Source organism: Necator americanus, chromosome II (genome assembly GCF_031761385.1).
Source record: "Necator americanus strain Aroian chromosome II, whole genome shotgun sequence".
NCBI lineage: Eukaryota > Metazoa > Nematoda > Chromadorea > Rhabditida > Ancylostomatidae > Necator > Necator americanus.
The window spans coordinates 17,856,837-17,877,912 of NC_087372.1; the positions used below are offsets into that span (position 1 = coordinate 17,856,837).

The 21,076-nt window shown below is 42.6% G+C and overlaps 1 protein-coding gene across 2 annotated transcripts; it reads right to left on the reverse strand.

Moving 5' to 3' along the window:
• Positions 1 to 653: 653 nt before the first annotated feature.
• On the reverse strand, positions 654 to 20,185 carry RB195_018263 (uncharacterized protein; the record flags this gene model as incomplete). Of its 2 annotated transcripts, XM_064185614.1 has the most annotated exons (12): positions 654 to 830; positions 1,420 to 1,603; positions 1,663 to 1,841; positions 1,903 to 2,044; positions 3,826 to 3,933; positions 4,065 to 4,162; positions 5,681 to 5,839; positions 8,106 to 8,208; positions 8,264 to 8,376; positions 10,205 to 10,328; positions 19,532 to 19,683; positions 20,153 to 20,185. In XM_064185614.1, 12 exons carry the CDS (start codon positions 20,183 to 20,185, stop codon positions 654 to 656), a joined length of 1,572 nt encoding a protein of 523 aa, XP_064041495.1. The 2 variants fall into 2 exon arrangements, with proteins under 2 accessions (XP_064041495.1, XP_064041496.1); XM_064185615.1 differs by lacking the exons at positions 19,532 to 19,683; positions 20,153 to 20,185 and adding an exon at positions 15,535 to 15,581.
• Positions 20,186 to 21,076: the final 891 nt, after the last annotated feature.

The following is a 21,076-nucleotide window of genomic DNA, read 5'->3' on the forward strand; positions in this document are numbered from 1 at the left end:
ACTCTGAGCCTCGACTCCGCCTAGTAGTCCAGAGGGAGGCGTGTGACCCCATGCTGTCCTTTCTCCACATCGATGCAACTTATTACGATTGGTGGAGTGCGCGCAATCCGCACAGTGTCGGGGGTCGTGCGTCGCGGCAGCCTATGTTGCTTATATTAGCTGCACTTCTGACCTTGGACAATAGCGGAGCTGCCCCCGTGGTATCCAGTAGTAGGTCGAGTCTGGCGAGACGGAGTCACACAAATCTATTTCACACGCCTTTTTCTGGGTTACCTGCGGGAATACATTACACGCTTAGTTTTATTTATTCCAACAATTTCGTAACACGCTATCTTTAAGAGCGGCGTGGCGAGGAGAACAATCTGAGACTGACTCAAGAATGAAGGTTGTTATACATCAGTTTATTCGTAAGGACAACATCTATGCATTATAGACAGAAACATAAAAAGGCACCTGCGGAAGTATAAAACAAATCTGCTAGGTGCTTCAACATTTCAACGTTGTACGCAAGAACAAAAATGTGGCACCAATAATAAGAACACTAATGATGGAGCTTGAGGAGAATCAGCTTTGAGCAAGCGAAATGGTCCGAAGGAGAAGTGAATCGGATGGTGAGAATCTTAGCTGAGTTCACGGTGAAGTGGCGTCAGGCGTCACATGTCGGGATCGCAGCCATGGTCCTTGCTGTTCTGGCGGCTACTGCCGCTGCCGTTATTGTAACCTGTCAACGACTTCAGTTCCTTGGAGCTCGACTGAGAGATCGAGTTGAGCCGAGACGAGATTGACCGACGCAACCGATTGTAGAGGGGAGCACACATTCGCAGAGCCACCTGCAGAGAGAATCAGGATAGACTTTTCCAAAGACGCCATGTTAAGAACTGTTGAGAACTGCTGTGCCACAGATAGTAGGGTCAAAACCACATAAAGCACGGTGCAGTCGCCCGAAGCGGCGCGTTGGAGCCTAGCAGTTAGAATCGAGGAATGACCCTCACTAGCATTTCTCGCTGCAGTTCGCGATGGTCCCTCCGCGATCGTAATAGCCACACTTCGAAGATGGACCATCACCTTCGCAGTGTAGCGGTTAGGATAGAGAATTTATTGCGAACTGCGGCGAAAAATGGTGCCAGCAGGAGTGCTTCCTTGATCCTAACCGCTACGCTCCACCGCATCGCTTCAAGCGCAGCCAAGAAAAAGAAAAGGGAAAACCACTATTGCACGACTAGGATTTGGAGCAGCGGTCACTGCAAAAAATGTGGTGCTGCACTGCAGCATGAATGCTCGTCTCTTCTCACTCGTGCGAGTATGGCCCTACCCCAGAAGCTTGAAACACAACTATAAGACCAGAAAAGAAGAACATAGAAAGGATGGTTGTCTTCAGTTCACAATCTACAAATCTACCTTCATTTATGTGCAGCTCACCTCATAACTTGGAGGTGGCTCATCGGGTTGATCGAGAAGTGGAGTGCGATCACTTGCAGTGCTGTTTCCAATTGCGTGATAGCCGTTGGACCATCCGCAGAGGCCACTGATCGAAAGTGATCTTGGTGGCACATTACGGGACGAACGAGGAGGAATCGCTCGCGATACCCGAGGAATAGAATCTCTGAACAGAAAGATTAGTAATGAGTGCCAGTAACTATCGAGACAGAAGTTGTCACGCACCTTCGCATCGCCTGCAAGAAATTCATGCTTCTGCTACCGGCCAGTGGACGAGGAGGGCGTATGGTGGGGAGGTGACCCAAGTCGTCGTCTACTGCCCCGTAATTGCGAATTACGATTTGTTCGTTGTTAACAGGAAGAGGGCGCGAGTACACACGCGCTTCCGAAGGATTGACGAGCGTCTGTAACATATCCGTTCCGCGAACACAGTTATATATAGACTTGGAATTACCCTCGACTTACCACCGCGGCGTCGGGCATCAGCATTGCTTCCGAGTATGACGGCACCACAAAGTATTGTTCCCTTCCTAGTGCGGCTTCCAATTCTACTGTTTCCATCGTAGATGTACGAGTAAGAGGACCCGTATAGTTCACTGAGGAGGGGCTGTAATAAACAGGATCAGGAAAATAAAAGGAATAGTTGCCTTTAATTACAAATTTGTAAGTCTAGGATAGTTATTCGATCTAAAACTTTTTGATAGTCTAGGATATTCATAGGAATTCCTCAAAAATCACTTCAAAAAATGCCAAATCGATTGAGACGTCGCTACCTCCTGATATGCGGAGATAACTTTGCCCAGCTTTCAAGACGTAACGTTTCGAAAAGTACCGTGGTTTTTTCAAATTTTTGTTTGAAGTTTAAACATTCAGACTTTGCTCGTAAACACCAACTTTTCACGTCACATTTTGTGGTTTATGTGGTATGTGGTAGGCAGCCCTACCACATAGTTGCTTGAAGTAAGCTTTGAGGTCGGGACTGTGCCAGCCCGCAGCTCAAGGTTAGACGGAATTGTTGTTAGGGTGTTCGAAAGTCTTGCGTCGAAACTTTTAATTTCTTCGAACTTTTTTATAACGATTGAAATTCACCAATATATTCACTATTGACATCTGTGATCCTCGTCTATCTATTGGAAGATTACTGATGCTCTTTTGCTCGAAATTCAGGTTGCGAATAATTTGTCGACAGCTCGCACTTGTCGAACTTCCCCTCACGTAAGGATGCGTCAGCGGCGGGGACCAATGGTAGTCTGGCCCTTTCAACTGCTTTACTACACTGTACTACTATAATTTTGTAGAAGGTTACTTCAGCTGTCCGTATCGTTACTTTTCAACGATTCTGAAGCAACTCTCAATGGATTCCGGACTCATTTTCCTGTAAATGAGACTGCGTGCAACTTCAAACGTTCTAACTCAACTCAAAAACTAGCTCTTTCTTATCTCATAGTTCATGTGTGTGTTGAAGGTACTGACAGTACGAAAGTATTGGACCTAATCGATTTCGTCTCACTAAAGCCATACACTTGCTTCTTAACAACCTATTGTTACTTGTTACTGTAGTTCTCTACTCTTCACCACGCCTATACGCTATAGCGTTAAAATTTTTGTACGCACAAACACTCTCCAAAAATTGAGGGTAAATACTCTGTTTTTCAAAAATTCGTCCAAGATCGCAGGCGAGAAGATGGCAGGAAGACCGGAACTACCGTCTGTGTGAATAACGTTCCGAACATAGGATTCAAGTGCGTCGTCATGCACTTTCATTGAGATGATCGATGCGATCACAACTTGCGGGAGAACGATGACGACAAAGTCTTCAGTGAAATATTGCAACTTCAGCTAGGCATTGTGTACGCGAGATATTTCTGTCCCGGAAGTTTTGGTTACATTCGCGTAAGCAGCTCTTTTCCAGAGCATTTTTTCAAAGCCATCAATTCTCCACCACAAACGAAAATACCAGACGCTACCAACTAGAAAATCACACAGACATTATGTTTTAAAGCTTTGCTCCCTTTATGAAGGAGTGCCTCAGGCTAAGCAGGAAACGACCTCCGATCCTATCGAGAAGGTGGCTGTCTCAGTGGAGCGAACAGCGTCAAATGATGGATGGGAAATCACTATCCAGTCTCATGCTTCTCAACAAAAACAACCGCTTGTCGAGGCAAGTGCAATGTCTCTTTCGAACGGGAACACACAGCGTGAATGATGAACGCTTCGCTTCGTGAATAATCGCGCGAAATCTTCCATGAAGAAGCTGTGGAGAGAAGTCTTCAGGGGATTACTGTAACTTTCACAGTCCATTTTCGTGTTGCAATTAGAAGGCTGGCGAAATGAAAAAGAAAAGAGATAGAACGAGGAACAAAACGAAAATTCAGAATCGGAGAGTACCTCAAGTAGCATGTGCCGAACAGCTTTGTAACCTGGTAGTTCAGCATAGCTGTTCGGCACTCCGCGTAAATCCGCAAAGGCCACGAAAGAAGCAGCACGGAAAACAGCCTAAAACCGGGTTGTTCACAAAAAAACCACAGGACGAACATAACGGTAAAGGGATCCAAATAGATGCATTCAGAGCTATTGAATCGTAGGAATTGCCATCTTTTCTATGACAACAACGCCTTGAATCTCACCAGAAAGCGGAAGCTCGAAGGAACCAAGGCGGTGAGCTGCCAAAGACGAGCATGTCTTCGAGCAAAGAAACATCAGATAAGTCCATTCCCTCTCGGACCTGCAAATCCAAAATCTGGAAGTTTTCATCGTCAGTTCAATGTGCTTTCAATTTTCAGCGCGACAGCGTCATTCGCTCCCCATTGAAATCATAATTGAATAGCGGTCATTTTCGATAGTGTGGCAGCCGACCTTGAAACGTGTTGAAAGTGAGGACCAGTACTTAGTTTGTTATTTGTTACCGAGCTGAAGCCGTTCGGCGTTCGACTGCGAACTAATTAAGATTAGTTCTTGGAGAAAGTTTCTGAAAAAGCAATAAATACTTGCTGATAAATAAATGGAATTGTGACATTGATGAAAAGAAATATTTTATTCAAAGTTCTTAGTATATTGAGTGCCAAATTTTTGATTGTGCTGTTAGTTGTTTTTTTTGTTTTTGAATCATCGACGAATCAAAATTGTTGGTGCTGCCGTCATGTTCGTTTATTTTTTCAGTCCCCACCCACTTTCACCTGCCATCAAGTGATCGACATAGAACCACGGTTGGTAGAGGCTGAAAACTAATTGCTACGGGTGCGAATACTCGACCCGCTCATTCACTGAACGATTTAATCTGAATGACGCTTCACACGAGGCTACAAAACCAACGTAGCAGATTTTAGGTTTCAAGCCGTAAGCGGTAACGGAGAATAGAGCACACTTTCCTGATCTCTCCAAAAGGAACTATTCACAAGAAAAAGTGAGTCATAAGAATTATTCTCTTTTCTTTGACGACTAATTCCTTCAGCCTTATCCGAAAGAAATAAGATTATGAAGAGAAATGTAGCCGATTTCTTTTCGCTTCCTTCTCATGCCTGTGAGGAAAAGCAAAAGTTTCAAAGGTTCCTCTGTTGTTAAATGGAATTTTGGAGAAGAAAAAAAAGCACGCGGCTTGTATACAGTCTTCCTCTATCGCTGGTCACAAATACAAATAACTGAGTAGTGGTTTTACAGCACATCATTAGGCTTCTTTAAGAAAGGATGCAAACAAGCAGATCAATGCTATTCCTGGATATTTGCTGTTTTTGCGAAACTCATCCAAATTCACCTGGATCTAATCGGAACGCGCCGAGCTCAGCTACAGTGATTTGAATGTGCGACGAATGTCTTAAGACTGGGAAAATTTGTAGCGCTACTATTTCTACCTTCTGCTTTTCGGTAGACGTTGTATGTATGTTTCTCCGAAGATTTCTGTAGAACTATGTCGTTTATTTAAAAACTACAGAAATTTCGTCACATCATACATCTCGTGTCAGAGATAACTTAATTTCCGTCGCATTTCGGAAAGGAATTTTCGTTTATTAGAAATTAGGAAAAACACTATGGAAAAGAGTAGAAGCTCGTCAACCATGGACTACTGGACATATTTCGTTGGATTTCAAAAACTGCATCAGATTACCAACTTCCTCAATTTTATGTGCTTTTACTTCCACGCAAGCAACGAGTAATGCTGGTGGAAATCTTTACCGACATGTGACAAACTGGAAGGTGTGAAAAGAAGACTGGTCCTCGTAAGTAGCAAGGATCCTTTGCAGCTCACCTCCATGTAGTCGTCCCTGGCCTCGTTCTCGTTGAAAAATCTTGTTCGCTGCTGTTCGAATTCACGCGCAGCCTGCATGCACGCGAAAACGAACCCTCGAGTTACCCGTATTCTCGTAAGTGGAAATCGCTCCAGATCCAGAACGCTTCTTGAGATATCCTGAAGAAATACTGTAGATCTACGATGCAGCTACGAAGGAAGGATTGGATTTAAGTCCGAGAGAGCTTAATTTGCAGATTTTGCCTGCATGGAGGCACTTCATGACTAAATATTGTCTTTCCACAAATGTTCAGTGTTAATTTAAACTCAGTAATATAGTAACTATAGTAGCAAGGTATCTATCATTATATTTATTAACTAGATATCCCTAATTACTGCGTTGGGACTCGCTGCTTTTTCCTTTGCAGCTGCCGTTTAATTGAGCAATATTTTTCTATGAACAAGTGCTATGTAGACACATTCCCATGGGAAGAAACTGTGGTCCTTTTCATAGCACCACTTTTAATTGCACTTGGCCGAATCTACCTTCATGTCTCTTAGTGCGAGTGCAGTGCAGTCGGCGAGAGGTTCTGCTTCTGCTTTCATCCCTCCGAAGTTATTAATGTCCCCAAAGTTGTCTGGGAGGATAAAAACAGTCACTTGACACATCGGCTTGCCCCGCTAGTCATCGCAAGGGTGGATGCGTGCCCGTAAATCTCAAGCGATTCTGGATTGAAAGTGGTGGGCGCATCTCTACAAGGATTGAACATTCGAGATTGGAATCACTAGGCTTACTCGTAGCTCTCTTGAACTCATAAGCCAATACATGGAGAGAGACGGAATGGTATGACTGGCGGACATGAAACTTAGTTTGGCACAGTTTATGCGCCCATTCCTCCATAAATGGCTGTCGATTTTTTAGCAGGTCCTATTCTGACCTCCATTTTTACAACACAATAGGTATCTGTCAACTCGAGTCTGGTGTATGGGCCCAATCTACTTACCGAACAGCACGAAATGTGGTGCAGATTTCTTTAGTTGTTGGCTCTCAATTACAACAATTTCTCAAAAGTCATTTAATAATGGTTTTTGAAGAAATCTTATTACGTGCAAGCCGCTTCCTTACATTAGGGGACTGGAAAGTTCTGAAATAAGCTTAGCTGGTCATCAAAATGAAATCGCCCCCGTTTTTTTTGTGCTCTGATTAATTGGATCTTTCGAAGATATTTCCCTGCTTTTCCTTGATTTTTTCGAACGGGTTTTGGAATAAAGTCAAAAGAACTCCCCATTAGCTAGTTTTCTTTATAGAATTTTAGCCGGCCCTATGTTTATTCTCCGATGTCCTTCAATTAAAAACACTAATTGGGAAAAGGAGCTGCAGAACGAAAGTACCTCTGCCAACATTTCATATTGGTCGGCTCAAAACGACCTGAAGTTTGGTACATCTGCGTAACCGGCGCTCTGCAGCCTGCGGTTACGATCGAAGGGGACCCTCGCTAGCTGCGCCATCTCTGTAGTTTAAAGGCATTACTCCACGAATCTGAGGTGGTGCAGGTTTCAGGTGGAGTATTCGTATACAGGATGGGAGACTACGGAGAGGGGGGTGATTCTGTCCATTTCTTCCTAATTGCCGTAAAAAACGGCCCGGAAGATACGGCTTTATTCGTTTTGGCGCACCATTTTGTACAAGAGGTTCGATTGGAGCGCGCCAATCTTGTGCGGCGCCGCATCTTCCGGGCCGTTTTTTACGGCAATTAGGAAGAAATGGGCGGAATCACCTCTCTCTCCGTGGTCTCCCATCCCGTATACGAATACTCCACCTGAAATCTGCACCACTTCAGATTCGTGGGGTGATGCCTTTAAGGGCAGCACACCACGAATCTGAGGTGGTACGGATTTCAGGTGGAGTATTCTTGTACGGGATAGTAAATTATGGAGAGGGGTGTGGTTCCGTCCATTTCTTCCTAATTGCCGTAAAAACGGCCCGGAAGATGCGGCGCATGCACAAGGCTGGCGCGCTTCGATCGAACTCTGTAGAAAATAGTGCGCCAGAACGCCCAAAGCCGTATCTTCCGGGCCGTTTTCTACGGCAATTAGGAAGAAATGGACGGAGTCACCCTCCTCCCCATAATCTACGACCCCGTATACGAATACTCCACCGGAATTCCGTACCACTCCAGATTCGTGGGGTAATGCCGTTAAGCGGAGTCAGCAAGGTCTCGCCTCGATCGGAATCGCTGCTTCATGGCAACTGTGCCGAGATTCAGGTAGTTTTGACCCATCTGCACGTGCCCTTACAAAGAATGTTCCACTTGGGGAAGAATGTTCTCTTTGGTTCACCGGCCAGAATTTGCTTTCTGCTTTTTTTATCAACATCTCCATTGCACCGGAGCGGTATGGAAGTTTCCCAACGCAGAGGAGCGTTGAAGTGATCGTAACTATTTACCTTGACGCCGCAAACATCATAAATGAACACGTTCCCGGCCGAGTGCGAGTCGACTCGCTCGTAGTACACTTGTGTGGCCGGCACAGCATCACCGTTGCGATACCTGAACGATTCGGTGATCAGGATTGGCGTGGACAGAAAGCGAGAACTGGATTCACCTTGTTACCTGCCGCGTTTTTCGCACATAATGGTAGCAAACACTTTTCCACCACACTATTGGAAGAGCATTGCGGAGTGATTTTAGGTACTGCAAGGCATCTTCAACACGAATCTGCAACGGACACCATCAGGACGTATCCGATGAAAGAAATGATTGGCGTGAAACAAATCTAGACGCAGATTTTTCTTGTTTGCAGCTATCGAAGATAAGAAAGATATTATATTCCTAGATTACGTTTCTTACTCAATGGCTCCCTCTCTTGCTTTCTACCTTTCTTCTTCACTCATACACTGAGATGGATCGCGTCGAAGTCGTAGGAGCCTAGCACAAATAGCGTTTTTTTTCATTTGCGAAAATGAAGGCCTGAACGCGAATTTTGGGAGGCGGGCATTGAAAGTCCGTCAGAAAGATGGAAGAGGATTGCGAAAATGGGGAGAGTATGTTTTAGACCCTGAGAAATTTTGTTGTCCATAATTTCGAGAAGTGAACGAAATAAAAAATACTGGATCATTTATCTGACCCAATACATAGTTCAGTGCTGATACGATCAATAACGAATCTCGAAGCACTGCTATGCACCAGGAAAATTCCCGAAAGTGAGCATGCGTTGCTTCGTGCAAACAGGATTCTCCTTCAATGCAAAGGATGAACGCGTCTTGTTGTCGTAGTAGTTCTCGTGGTCTTCTGAATGGAAAGAATGAACGATGAATAGATACACTTAGTTTTCTTTCTAACCGACACATTTTTGATTCCTTTCGCTTCTGCGAGAGAGCGCGAGGCAGAACGGCAGTTTAGCAATTCCTCAACACTTTTTACCACAAACTACAAAATCTACAAATTCGGTGAGCTATGAGGTCTGTTTAGAAAGTGGAGAAATCGTGTTCTTCACTCAGAGGCACACACTTATCCTTTTTCAATAATCGACGATCAGATACTATTTGTAAATGGTTGAGATGCCGAAGCTTATTTGGCGTTAAGGCTTGTTAGCAGCGGTCGGGAAAACCGTCGAGGTTCTGATCTAGGCATCACAGGGTGGAGTCGGCATGTTGTTCACAACTGCTGCGGTGAAAAGGGGCAACTCCTCCCACAAATCCAAGGATCTGAGAAATTAGCAGCACCCAAATCCACTAGTATCCACAACTGCGAAGAAACGCCGCGGCAAATTGGCCTTTTTTCACAGACAGTGGTGATACGTGTAGACTCTGGAGTGACTTCTAGCCCCTGGTGCAGAGTAGTCTATTTCTTTGTTATTTACGCAGACAGCAACTACTTTTTGCGCATCATTTTTGTTTAATCAAAGTTTCGTGGGGTTCGAAGAATTCCTCTGAGTTCTTTTTCTTAGCAGTCATGCTACGCATCTCCATTGCAGACAGTTTTTCGCTTGATTAATATGTATTTAAAACAGAAAAAGAATGGGAAGACCAGTGTTATGGCAAGTTAAATGATGAATTAATTTTCTTTGATGGAGCTATGATGCTCAAAGTGTAAGACAGTGGTTATCCGCCAATTTCGACCGATACTTAAAGGCAGCATATAACGAAGCTGACGTGGTACGGAAACCCCAAAGAAAACGAAGAGTTTAAGTTATAGATGACGGAAACGAGCCCGCTGACTTCCTCCTTGTGGCCCTAAAAAAATGGCATGGAAAAATCCTCAGTTTTTTTTTTTTCAAATTCAAAAACGCAATGAGGTCTCCTCACCAGACTTTTCAAATTAAACCAATGAATAGGCTGCTGAGTGGAGCGAAGTGTGTACGAGGCTACTAACCTCGTAGGAACCAAACCGGTCCCCACGGCGTTTTTTTAGGAGGATTACGGTGGAGCTTCCGTAATCTACAACCCAAACTGCCTTTTCTGCGAGGCTTCCGAACCACCTCAGTTTCGTTTTGCGCCGCCTTTGACCCCACAAGGTATTCCAGCAGGGGTATTAAAAAGAGTACCTTTTTCATCGAGCTGAACTTCGATCTGCTGTGCCAGCATTCCATCACATACACGATGTATAGCATTAGACCGAAAACGATCGGCACAAAGTTGTAGCCTTGGGCACATGGTCCATGATGGTATCTGCAATAGAGCGAACCTGTAATTGACTTCATCAATCCGCCTGACCCGCTTGTGTATTTCTATATGTTGTTGTATATATATATATATATATATATATATATATATATATATAGAATATATAGAATATATAGAATATTCATATATATATATGTTCTATATATATATATATATATATATATATATATATATATATATATATATATATATATATATATATATATAGAACATATATATATATGAATAGAGTATAAACTTGTATTAAAAAAATAATCAGTAAGAAGAGCAGAATCAACTAGGAGAAGTCAAAAATCCTTAGGTTCGCATTGAAGCAATTTACGTTTTAACGTTTTTGAAGTTAAGTATAGAAAATTTAACTGGAGAAGTTAATAGTACGTCACTTCCCACTTCAATGTCTTTCCAGATGAGGGCGCTGATTGACATATGAATACACTCCACAACAAATAGGTCGACATTTTTGAAATGAATTCGTCAGCCGTCAGCATAGCGTAATACTGAAGGAAGGTCTAAAGTCTCTGGCGTATGAATCCGGGATGAAACGGCTCTTTTGGCTGCAATTCGTTGTGGTTTTATGGAGAGGTGTTGCCCCATAGAATGACTTGCGGGGGCCAGCTGATGGGCCAAGTCAGTGTCCTCAGAAAGTCCTTTATCCTCTCGGACGAAGCTGTCACCAATTTATCAACCCCGGAAGGATGAGAGACTTGGTTAGCACTACGGCGACTTCGAAAAATTGATTGTGCAGTCACAGTTCGTTCTCTTATCGACTGCGCTACACCCGACCCACTCAAGAAGTTAACGATTAAGCTGGACTCTTAGTCTTCAATTCAGAAAGAAACTCAAGCTCTAGGGAGCATTTCAGCGCTATGGCTGCGAAATTAATGGAACACATCTCTGCAAAGGATCAATGCACTGAATATCTGCGTAATATCTCTGTTAACACAACTATAGCAATCTATATTTTGTGTCCCGGCAATAATCAACACATTCGTTTTTTTTTTCGCATCTTTTGATATCGGAACAAAAATAACGGAAACCGAATCTTCAGGTAAATAGTATTATTGCAAATTCGTCTACCTCAAGGCTACAGGAGTTCTTCCATGAATAACAAAAATGAGTGCTCATCAATTGCTAGTGACTTTATGCCATTCGTGAAACTCTTTGTGCTATAAAATTCTCTCACATTCATACCCCTAACCCTATCCAGACATCAATACTTAGGGATACTGCACAGTGCGTAGATCGCATTGGCCTTTGGTGTAAATATGTAAGAAAGCGGTGGTCCCCACCCCTCTAGTTCGGTTGGACTGGCCAGTCTGTTTTTGTGTTTGGAGTTCTTGCGTGATGCACTTAGAACAACGTGATGCTTGGCAAAGAGAGTGGAGGAGTTTGATGAAAGATGCATCAAAATCCTTGGACCATCTTTAGGTCTCCGATAAAGACGAGGGTTGTCGAAAGATCAGGCCAATAATAAATTTTCACCAAAATCCTCGTTGGCACAGGAAGAAAACATAAATTCTATTCTTATTATATAGCACTGTGAACATTTGTTTGCATACGCTAGGCCGGATAAAAATATTCTAAGTATTTGAAGTATAATTTTGATTGTCTGCTCCTACTTAAATCGAAACTTTTGGTTGAAGCAATATGATCCGCTGTCGTCATTGCCGGTACACAGTGAAATTTGGCGACACGGCAGCATAGAGACATTTAAAGGCATCACTCCACGAATCTGGAGTGGTACGGATTTCTGGTGGAGTATTCGTATACGGAATCTACGGATCGTAGATTATTGAGAGGGGTGATTCCGTCCATTCCTTCCTAATTGCCGTAGAAAACGCCCCGGAAGATACGGCTTCGAGCGTTCCGGCGCACTATTTTCTACAAGGAGTTCGGTTGGAGCGCGCCAGCCTTGTGCATGCGCCGGATCTTCCGAGCCGTTTTTTACGGCAAAGAAAGAAACGGACGGGATTAAACCCCTCTCCATAACCTATCCCGTATACGAATACTCCACCTGAAATCCGCACCACTTCAGATTGGTAGGGTGATGCCTTTAAGCTGCCAGAGTCTATGAACTATGAAGACCTTGGCTGGCACCACGCAGGTGTCTCTCCATTCTATAGGTGCGTTTTGGCGGCGCCAAAGTAAATGGTACCAAGACAGCGAAGGATGTACCAGGGTCGCTTAAGTGACCTATTTGCAGTAAATTCCATTGATTCCTTATTTTCCTTGCTATTCCTTGCTGTTTTACTATTCTACTGTGAAGCTCTCGCAGGTACCAACACAGTTTCAAAGGATAATGGGGAACAAGGCAAACTTTCAGAGGATACTGCAGAATTTCCTCATAATGCTTCAAATTCGTTTAGCATCTACGTGCCGGCTTTTTTTTTACCTCTTTTTCAGTTCCCAACAATTATATAACAAGGCCAATTTCCTCCAAAAGCTTTCTTACTCTGAAAAGATCATCTCCTCCTATTGAAATCATCTGGACATCGCCGCAAAGATACAATGGCGTTCTCCCATGTTTTGATGGAGTAAATGTTAGTGACGCCCAAAGTTTTAAGCTTCCTGTATCCATTAACATTTCTTTTGCCTCAAATCCCGATGGCTGGAATACCTGCTGCACTGGAGAGCCAAATTTCGTTCTATAAAAACTGAACGACTGGACGAAAATCCTGGATTTACACTCTATTCTATGAAAAGTCACATTTTCTAAGTAAATCCAAAGTTTTAGTCGTGACTCATCAGCATGTCAGTAACGCTGGGAGACATATGACTTTCAAGATCCACCACACTTCCTGTCCATCCCTTGCCATGGATGTCCTATCCTCAAACGAACAAAAACGATGCAATGGCGATTCAGTACATGACCTAATCTCACTTCTTCCTTTTAGTAAACTCTTGTTCGAATCAATTACACGGCTGCAGGAGTTAAGGAGCACAAAATTACTGCAAGCATCCGAGAGGGTAAAGGAGGTAAAGTTCTACTTGCGTGCCTTACAATGTTATTCGCTCAGTTACCAGGTCATCTCGTAAAAAGAGTTTACTTAGCTTACAATTCTAGTTTTTTTCACTTCTTGCTGTTCTCTTATGACACTAGCTAGCTGGAACTCTGCCTTGATATGCTCTTTTCAAGCTCGTCATTATAGTTGATCCATCACCTCACCTATCCTCACCTAATCGGGATTAGCCGTTCAAAGATAGCAAAATTATGCGCCCTTCACCTCTCCCCTCCCCTTCGCCCAGGCCCCGATAGACTCGTCCTGCCTGGGTTAAATTAGTCACCTAAACTTTGGTAACCGTTGTTCTATTATAGGGTTCTAGATTTCGAAAAAGGATCTCATGTGAAGATTTCTCACCTTCTGCAGCTGGAGATTGACCCGCCTCGTGTTAGACTCGTGCTATAGAGGAGCAACCTTGCTGCATAAAGCTTAGGCGAAATTCTAGAGTGCTCTGTTCCTTCTTGTTTCTGTTTTATGACACAACCCATGGGTTCTTTCTAATGAGCATCAAATGTCGTTGCGAATACTGGCTAATACTTGAACACTGGAAAACATTTTAACAATTCAAATAATAGCTAGGTAAGGGCGTGTGCCGCGCAGTCGGTTAGAGGTCCGTTCTAGCCACACGGTCGAGGGTTCGAAACCGCCCTAGTGCAAACCAAGCCTTTCATCCCTCCGGGGTCGATAAATTGGTACCAGACTTGTCAGAGAGGATAAAAACACTGACTTTGACACATCGGCTGGCTCCCACAAGTCATTGTATAGGCCAACACGCTTTCCAAAACCTCAACGATTACGAATTCCAGTAAAACGCGTTGGCGCATCCCAAGTGGATTGATACGTCACTGACTTTACTTTACTTTAATGGTAGCTAGGTTTTTGCAGGAAACGTACTCCGAACGATGATGAAGTCGGAACTGCTTCTGGCTAAGATAGAGGAGAGATTCGGTCTTTGAACGAAAGCTCTGCAGATCAGCCGTGGTTTGTTCTCAGTGGATGTGAGATAGCATTACAACTCTATGAAGGATAGTGGAGACCATGCAATCGGATGCCTTGGTGTGCCTTGCGAGTTCCGCGCGACGAAAGCGCTGAGAACAGGTGCTTTGTGACGGAACTTGTCAGGCAAATCTCTCCAAGTCCTTCTTTAAAATCAAGAGGGTCTTACTCCGGGTTTCCCCATGTGTGAATGGATATTGGCTAAAAAGAGTCCTTAAGTGGTTATGAATACATCAAGAGAGGTGTGTTTCGATTTTTTAGAACGTTTTTCTCGGTTTTCACTTAACCGTGAGGGTAACTGCTTCAAGTACCCCCAGCTGTGAAGTGCGGATGCATGTGGTGCATTAACAAAAGAGTTATATCGGAAGAGACCGCTGTCATTGACGCAGCAGTCCTTACATTGCATCTAAATGTTTCATAGAAATAAGTTCGAAAAGTTCGAATGTTCTTTTGTCTTGAAACCTCGGCATATCCTGTCTGTGTTTTGCTATAGTGTGCCCATATATAGATATATATATATATATATATATATATATATATATATATATATATATATATATATATATATATATATATATATATATATATATATATATATATAGGCACACTACAGCATATATATAAAGAAGGATGGCTTCCGTACCTCAGCACACAAATAAGTTCTTCAAACGGCATTATTAGAGTAAAGTGGTATCGCAAAGAAAGTTGCAAGAACATCATATTGCACGCCAAATCTGCGCATCCGACTGCAGTAAAACGCGCAGTGATTCGTAATATGTTCAAAACCGCTAGTGAAGTATGCACTGGCAACCAAGAACAACACGAATCACGAAGACTAGCCTCGAAAATTGCATGTGCTAATGGCCATACAGTACGTCCGCATTACCGAAGAACCCCGCACTGTAAATAGCAATGTTCCGCGCAGAAACAAAATTTCTCTTTGTCTTTCTTTTATCTCTGACAGTGTCAGTGCCGCTGTTCAGCGCAGCATTATCCAAGCACAATTACAAAATGACGTGATCTTGGTAAATATCCCAAATGCAAACATCAAAAGCCAGCTTCTTACAAACAGACTATATGATATATACTGCATCTGTGAAAGATGTGTTATTTGTTCTTACAGAAAAACAGGCGACTGCGCAAAAATGGGGGTAATATATGAGATTGAGTGGTTGATATGCAATGCAACTTACGTTGGGGAGACCGGTAGGAATCTTGGAGTGAGGATTAATGAACACATGGCTGGAAAACGACGAAAAAGTTTGATAACACCACCAGGGAGGCACAGACATGAGGCCCACAACGGAAACGATTACGATGTGAAATGCGTTATACTGGCTCACGAAACAGAAATATCGGCAAGAAAGACGTTGGAGGCGTTTGTTTTATACTTAAAAGAAACCCTTCAATGAATAGAAGGAATGAATGCTTGTCGAGAACGAATGAGTTCTTGCCACTTGTACCGCTCTGTGACCTATAACCGCCTGATATTCTGTGTGTAGATCAAATCATCTATATCGTCGCTGGTGATCTACACGTAGTAGTACTCATTCGCTGGTATACTGAGTGACAAGTGCGTGCAACCAGCCGCGCCACATCCGGTGGAGCAAAACGTAAGACCATTTTCAATGTAGATGGGTTTCTGTTTTCACTACCCTGAACGATTATCGAAAATTGACGGGATAAACGTAGCATTGTTCCAGTCATCCTCTATTTAGGCCTCCGAAGACGGCGAAGAAGCCGAAACGTCAGGCAATTAAAGGTTCCATCTAAGTTCGAAAATTAGATTTCTTGGAGAACAGTATGACTTCTTGCTCTAGGAAGTCGAATCTGGATTTTAGGAGCATAAAATATGCTCTTAAAATTCACATTCGACTTCCTAGAGCTTTTTTTTCCACAATTTCACCATCCAAACGGAAGGGCAACAAGAGCTGTTTAAAGATTCAATGAGATTGCAGTTCAAGAAGTAAAACGATGCTACTCACGATGGATTGTAATTTCAAGGCAGAGTTCGGGAAGGTTCTCAATGCTGGGTTCTTTCCACTAGTGTGAGGAATCTGGGACGTCGTCTTCAAGAAAAGGGACAAAACACGTCTTACAGATCGAGGATCAAGAGGTCTCGGTTTATGAGACGACATAATTTTTCATTACGTTTAGATGGTCAAAGATAGTAGTAAAAAGAGGCCCACGGTATGAAGCATCCGAAGAAACGACTCGTACACTCTTTAGAGCGGTGAAGTCAATGAAAAACGCTTTCTCAAGTAGTTGTTCGTAGAGACGTAAGGAGTTGTTGCGTAGACTGAAGCCGATGCTTTTGATGGTTGCGATCTCTGGATATGTGTTAATGTCAACATCGTATTTTGTTTTTTGTTTCTGTACTATTTTTGTATTAATTATCCATATTGTTTTGGTCAACGAGATGCATGGAAGATCACAGAAATGTAGTCATCTTTAGTGAACTACTAGCCTAAGGTTGTTAAGGAAACGATGTTTTGACCATAGAATGAAACACGTCCATATTCCCTCTATCTATTTCCCTCGAGTAAACCTTACAACCATTTGCTGTCCCGCTTAGGCTGTCCCTGGTTCAGAAAAGGTGTTCGTGGAGGAACTTTCGTATGGTTGTGGAAATGTGTTGTTGTTTTGTTGTTGTGTTGGAAATGTGTTGTGTGTTTGTGTTTGGCACTCCGGGAACGTTTTCTAAGCTATCACCTTTAATGGGGTGATTTATGCCTCATTTTATCTCTTCAATGAGTTTGAACGGCGTTGTTTTGTATCATTGCTCACAGCGTCACGCAAAAACAACGGACAAAAACGAATCATAACTCTGGAAATCGAGCGGAATCCCATATGTTTAGAAACTGTGATGAAAATCCGACAAAACTAGATTTCATTGGGATTTGTGCCGACTCATTTTTCTACACGGTCAGGTTGGTCTTCCCTGGCTTTGCCTGAGATGTCGTCAAAAAACAAGGAAGAAACATCTCAAAAAACGAGGAATGTAATTTTTCATCGCTTTCAACAAAGTAAGAATGGCATCACCATGATATCTTGTGATATCCAGGGGTTAGGATCCAGTGTGCGCCTGCGGTTGTAATTCCCTTTCTTGCATGAACCTTACCATTTCGCTATTTATATAAAACAATACCATTCTGATGCAAAAAGGAAATGTCGGGATAGTTCTCGTTGTGTTTGTTCTGTGGTGATATCATTTCGAAGAATACACGGACTTTTTGGAATGGATGAATCGCATGAAAAACGATTCTCGATGCTCAGAGCAGGATTTCACTGGTTGGACGCAGAAAACGTCGAATCGTGCGAGAGAAGAGCCATGTTAACTAAGCCACCCATCAATTGCGCGCTTAGATGAATGGATTAGGGGCTCTCTAGAGAAAAGAAACGTCGCGAAAAGAAAAAGAACTCCACATCGTCGCGGAAGGATTTGCTTCTATCACTTGCCAGCTAGTCCACGACTGCTCCAAAGAACGATTGTTTGCTCGCATAGCAGGGAATCATGCTACTACAAATGCATAAAAGTTGTTTTGAGCCCATCGAACAAGCTTGTGAGGCAGCAATGAGGGGAGGTCCCTGACAAACAGCGAATCAGCTGCCCCTTGGGGACCGCGCTGCGAGAGAGCAGGCTACATTGTACGAGAGGAAGATCGGAGGAATATGATATTGGCCAGAGAACTCAATTTGCACAGACAAACTAGAACAGAACCTCAGTGGATGACCAAATTAGCTGCAAATTATAAAGAAAAAATCGAGGACAAAAAAGAGTTGTGCGAAGAAATGGCTCGGATTTCAACGGTATTATTTAGTTCATCCCTAAAAAATACTGAATAGATAGACTCAAAATTCTGACGAATTTTGATGTTTTTTTTTTGTTTTGTGGTGAGAGAATCCTAACTAGAGATTGTGACAAGACACAATTTTCTTGAATACTATGAAACCACATGTTCTATGTGCAGGAAAAGATTCGCGAAGAAAATCTCTAACGAACAGAAAATAGCAAGATGAGAACCAGTTTCTGGGACGAGACGATCCTTGGCACCTTCAGGATTGACGAAATGGATCTTTATAAAGCAGATTCATCTATGGGTGTGAAATATTAATTCAGTGGCAGGAATTTCTGTTGCCAGTTCATTTGAAGCGGATTCGTTTCGTCAATCCTAAAAAGTATAAGGAGTAGCCTCCAGTGCTCCTGCACGTTCTGATTGCTGAGTTTGTATGGGGGCGGTGCTCAATGTTTCAGATGCGATTTTATATCCGTACTTTTATAGAAAGAACAACGTCGAAAATTTGGAAGAGTGCTGGATTTGAACGTTAGGAAATTATATATTTAGAATAAGATGGGTAGTAGTGCCAGTGTGATAAGTTTGTAATGAAGGCAAACGAATGATGGCTTGACTAGAAGGTGCAGTATAGAAAATATTAATGGTACGAAGGTTATGAATCTTCAGCGGTGTGTATCACATACTTGTTTTCAACGCGAGTTTTCCCCTGATGTTTGCTGCACCGCAAACTAACCTAATTCAACATTATAATATTCATATAAAAACTTTCTTCTCTCAGCTTCGATAACTCAGCCAAATAACAGCAGAAACTTCAAGTTCGAAAAATCTAAATGTGCTATGAAATTAATATGGATGTTTCCTTGTAAATTGTAAGATTAGTCGATTGTATTGATAGGATCCCATAAATAAGGCAGTTTTTAGTTTGTATAAATTGAAGTCTGAGGAGGATTTCGGAAGGGGTGTATTGACTGCCAGCCAAATAGATGTAAGAGCATTACAGAAAATGAAGAAAGGAATACTCTAGATCCAAAAAGGTGAATTTACCTTGACGTTTACTATTATTTTGTTTTTTAAAATGAAGAAAGTATAGAATTATTGGATAACCGAATAGTTGTGCAATCTTCACCAAATCATATTAATCTATGCACTAAAAATATCCCGTGGAAAAAAGCTATGAAGAAGTGGGAGAGTAGCGCTTGCACAAGTGAGACTTCACGGTTCTATGAAAAAATGAAATAAATACGATTTGGAGAAAAAAGTCTGAAAAGTTGCTAACATGACCAGGAACTCCCCTACAAGTGGTCCAGCCAGATAATTAATGCGTAAACAATGCTGTACTGTTCACGATTCTATGAGTGAGTGAGTTGTACCACAAAAGCACGTGGCCCCTTACATCATAAGGGGTTGGAGTCCCGAATAAGCCATATGCTTGAAGTGACACCATGCAGCATAACAACCACATCCAACTAGCAACAGCGAACATGAGAGACATTTCCAGTACCCAGATCGTCGCAGGACGCGACAAATGCCGGGCCGACGCGGTTTCTGAAATGAAAATCTGATTGGGAATACGAATTCAAGCGATCACATAGTATAAAGGAAAGGATAGCCAAAAGGAATGTAGAACCAACCCCAACCTTTTTGTGTGCATCTGCGAATGGACAAATGAAAAGGGTGCGTGGATTGTTTTTAGTGAAAATTTACTTAGCGATGAAAGGACGTTTCCAACGTTAACGTGTAACGTTGAAAACTCGTTGAAAACGAAATTGAGGTTTCGAGGAAAGCAATTTTGAATGCATAGTGAATGCGAGTGCAAGTCGCAGCAATCAACAAAACCAATCCAATTTTTTCCAACGAGTGCAGGCATACAAAGATCCGTACGGAAATAACGGAGTGTGTCAAAAATGTTGTTCAGAGCAAAGAGTCAACGTTGAAAACTCGTTTCCAACGTTACACGCTCAGAAGAAAGTTGGAAATGTTATAAGTAGAAAATCTAAGCGAGTTGAAAGCTAACCGAGACGTGTTCAATGTCAACAGTCCTTGCCATCTTGTTGAGAACATTCTACATTTCCTGCAAACGAAACCAGGAGGAAATTGAGGTTTCGAGGAAAGCAATTTTGAATGCATAGTGAATGCGAGTGCAAGTCGCAGCAATCAACAAAACCAATCCAATTTTTTCCAACGAGTGGAGGCATACAAAGATCCGTACGGAAATAACGGAGTGTGTCAAAAATGTTGTTCAGAGCAAAGAGTCAAAATTATTGAGATCATTCTGATACAACACATGGTGACGATTTTTTATACTACATCATTTGGAGCGGTCGAAAGATAGTTTTTTTTGTATTTGAGAAGAACCAGAAGCCTGTGTCAACGGATAGAAAAGCTTGTGGAAGATCGGTGTATTCACGGCGGACTTATTGTCCGTATGTGAACGAAATAAATCCTGGATGGATTGGATGTAACAGTCACGAGAATAGAATAAGACGTGGAGTGTCTTTCTTAGGTGTAGTGGTAAATAAAAGTTCTGGAATAGCTAGCAAAATGTAAAGAATGATGGATGCTGTTCTGAAATCGCAGCTCGGCGCACTTCAGCAAGCAATTTGGCGTCTAATTAGAAACGACACGTACGCTCGGGATATGCAGCGCCGGCGTCTCCGAGTCCAGTGGAAATGCTCTGAACCCACCTTCTTCTGCGAAGTTTTGGACGCGGCGCGGAAGAACAGCGTTTAAATTTCAATACAATTATTCTTAACGGGTAATCAGAGACTGTATTCTAGAGCTCGAGTCACAACAATAATTTTTGTGTATGGTTGAGTTAAATTCACTCATCATTTCACGAAGCTTACGAAAAAGGAAAGCCTGAACAAATTAGTTGTGTTGGCGGCTCAATATGGAAGACAAAGAAAGAAGGTCACGGTCTAAGGAATCTGACAGCATA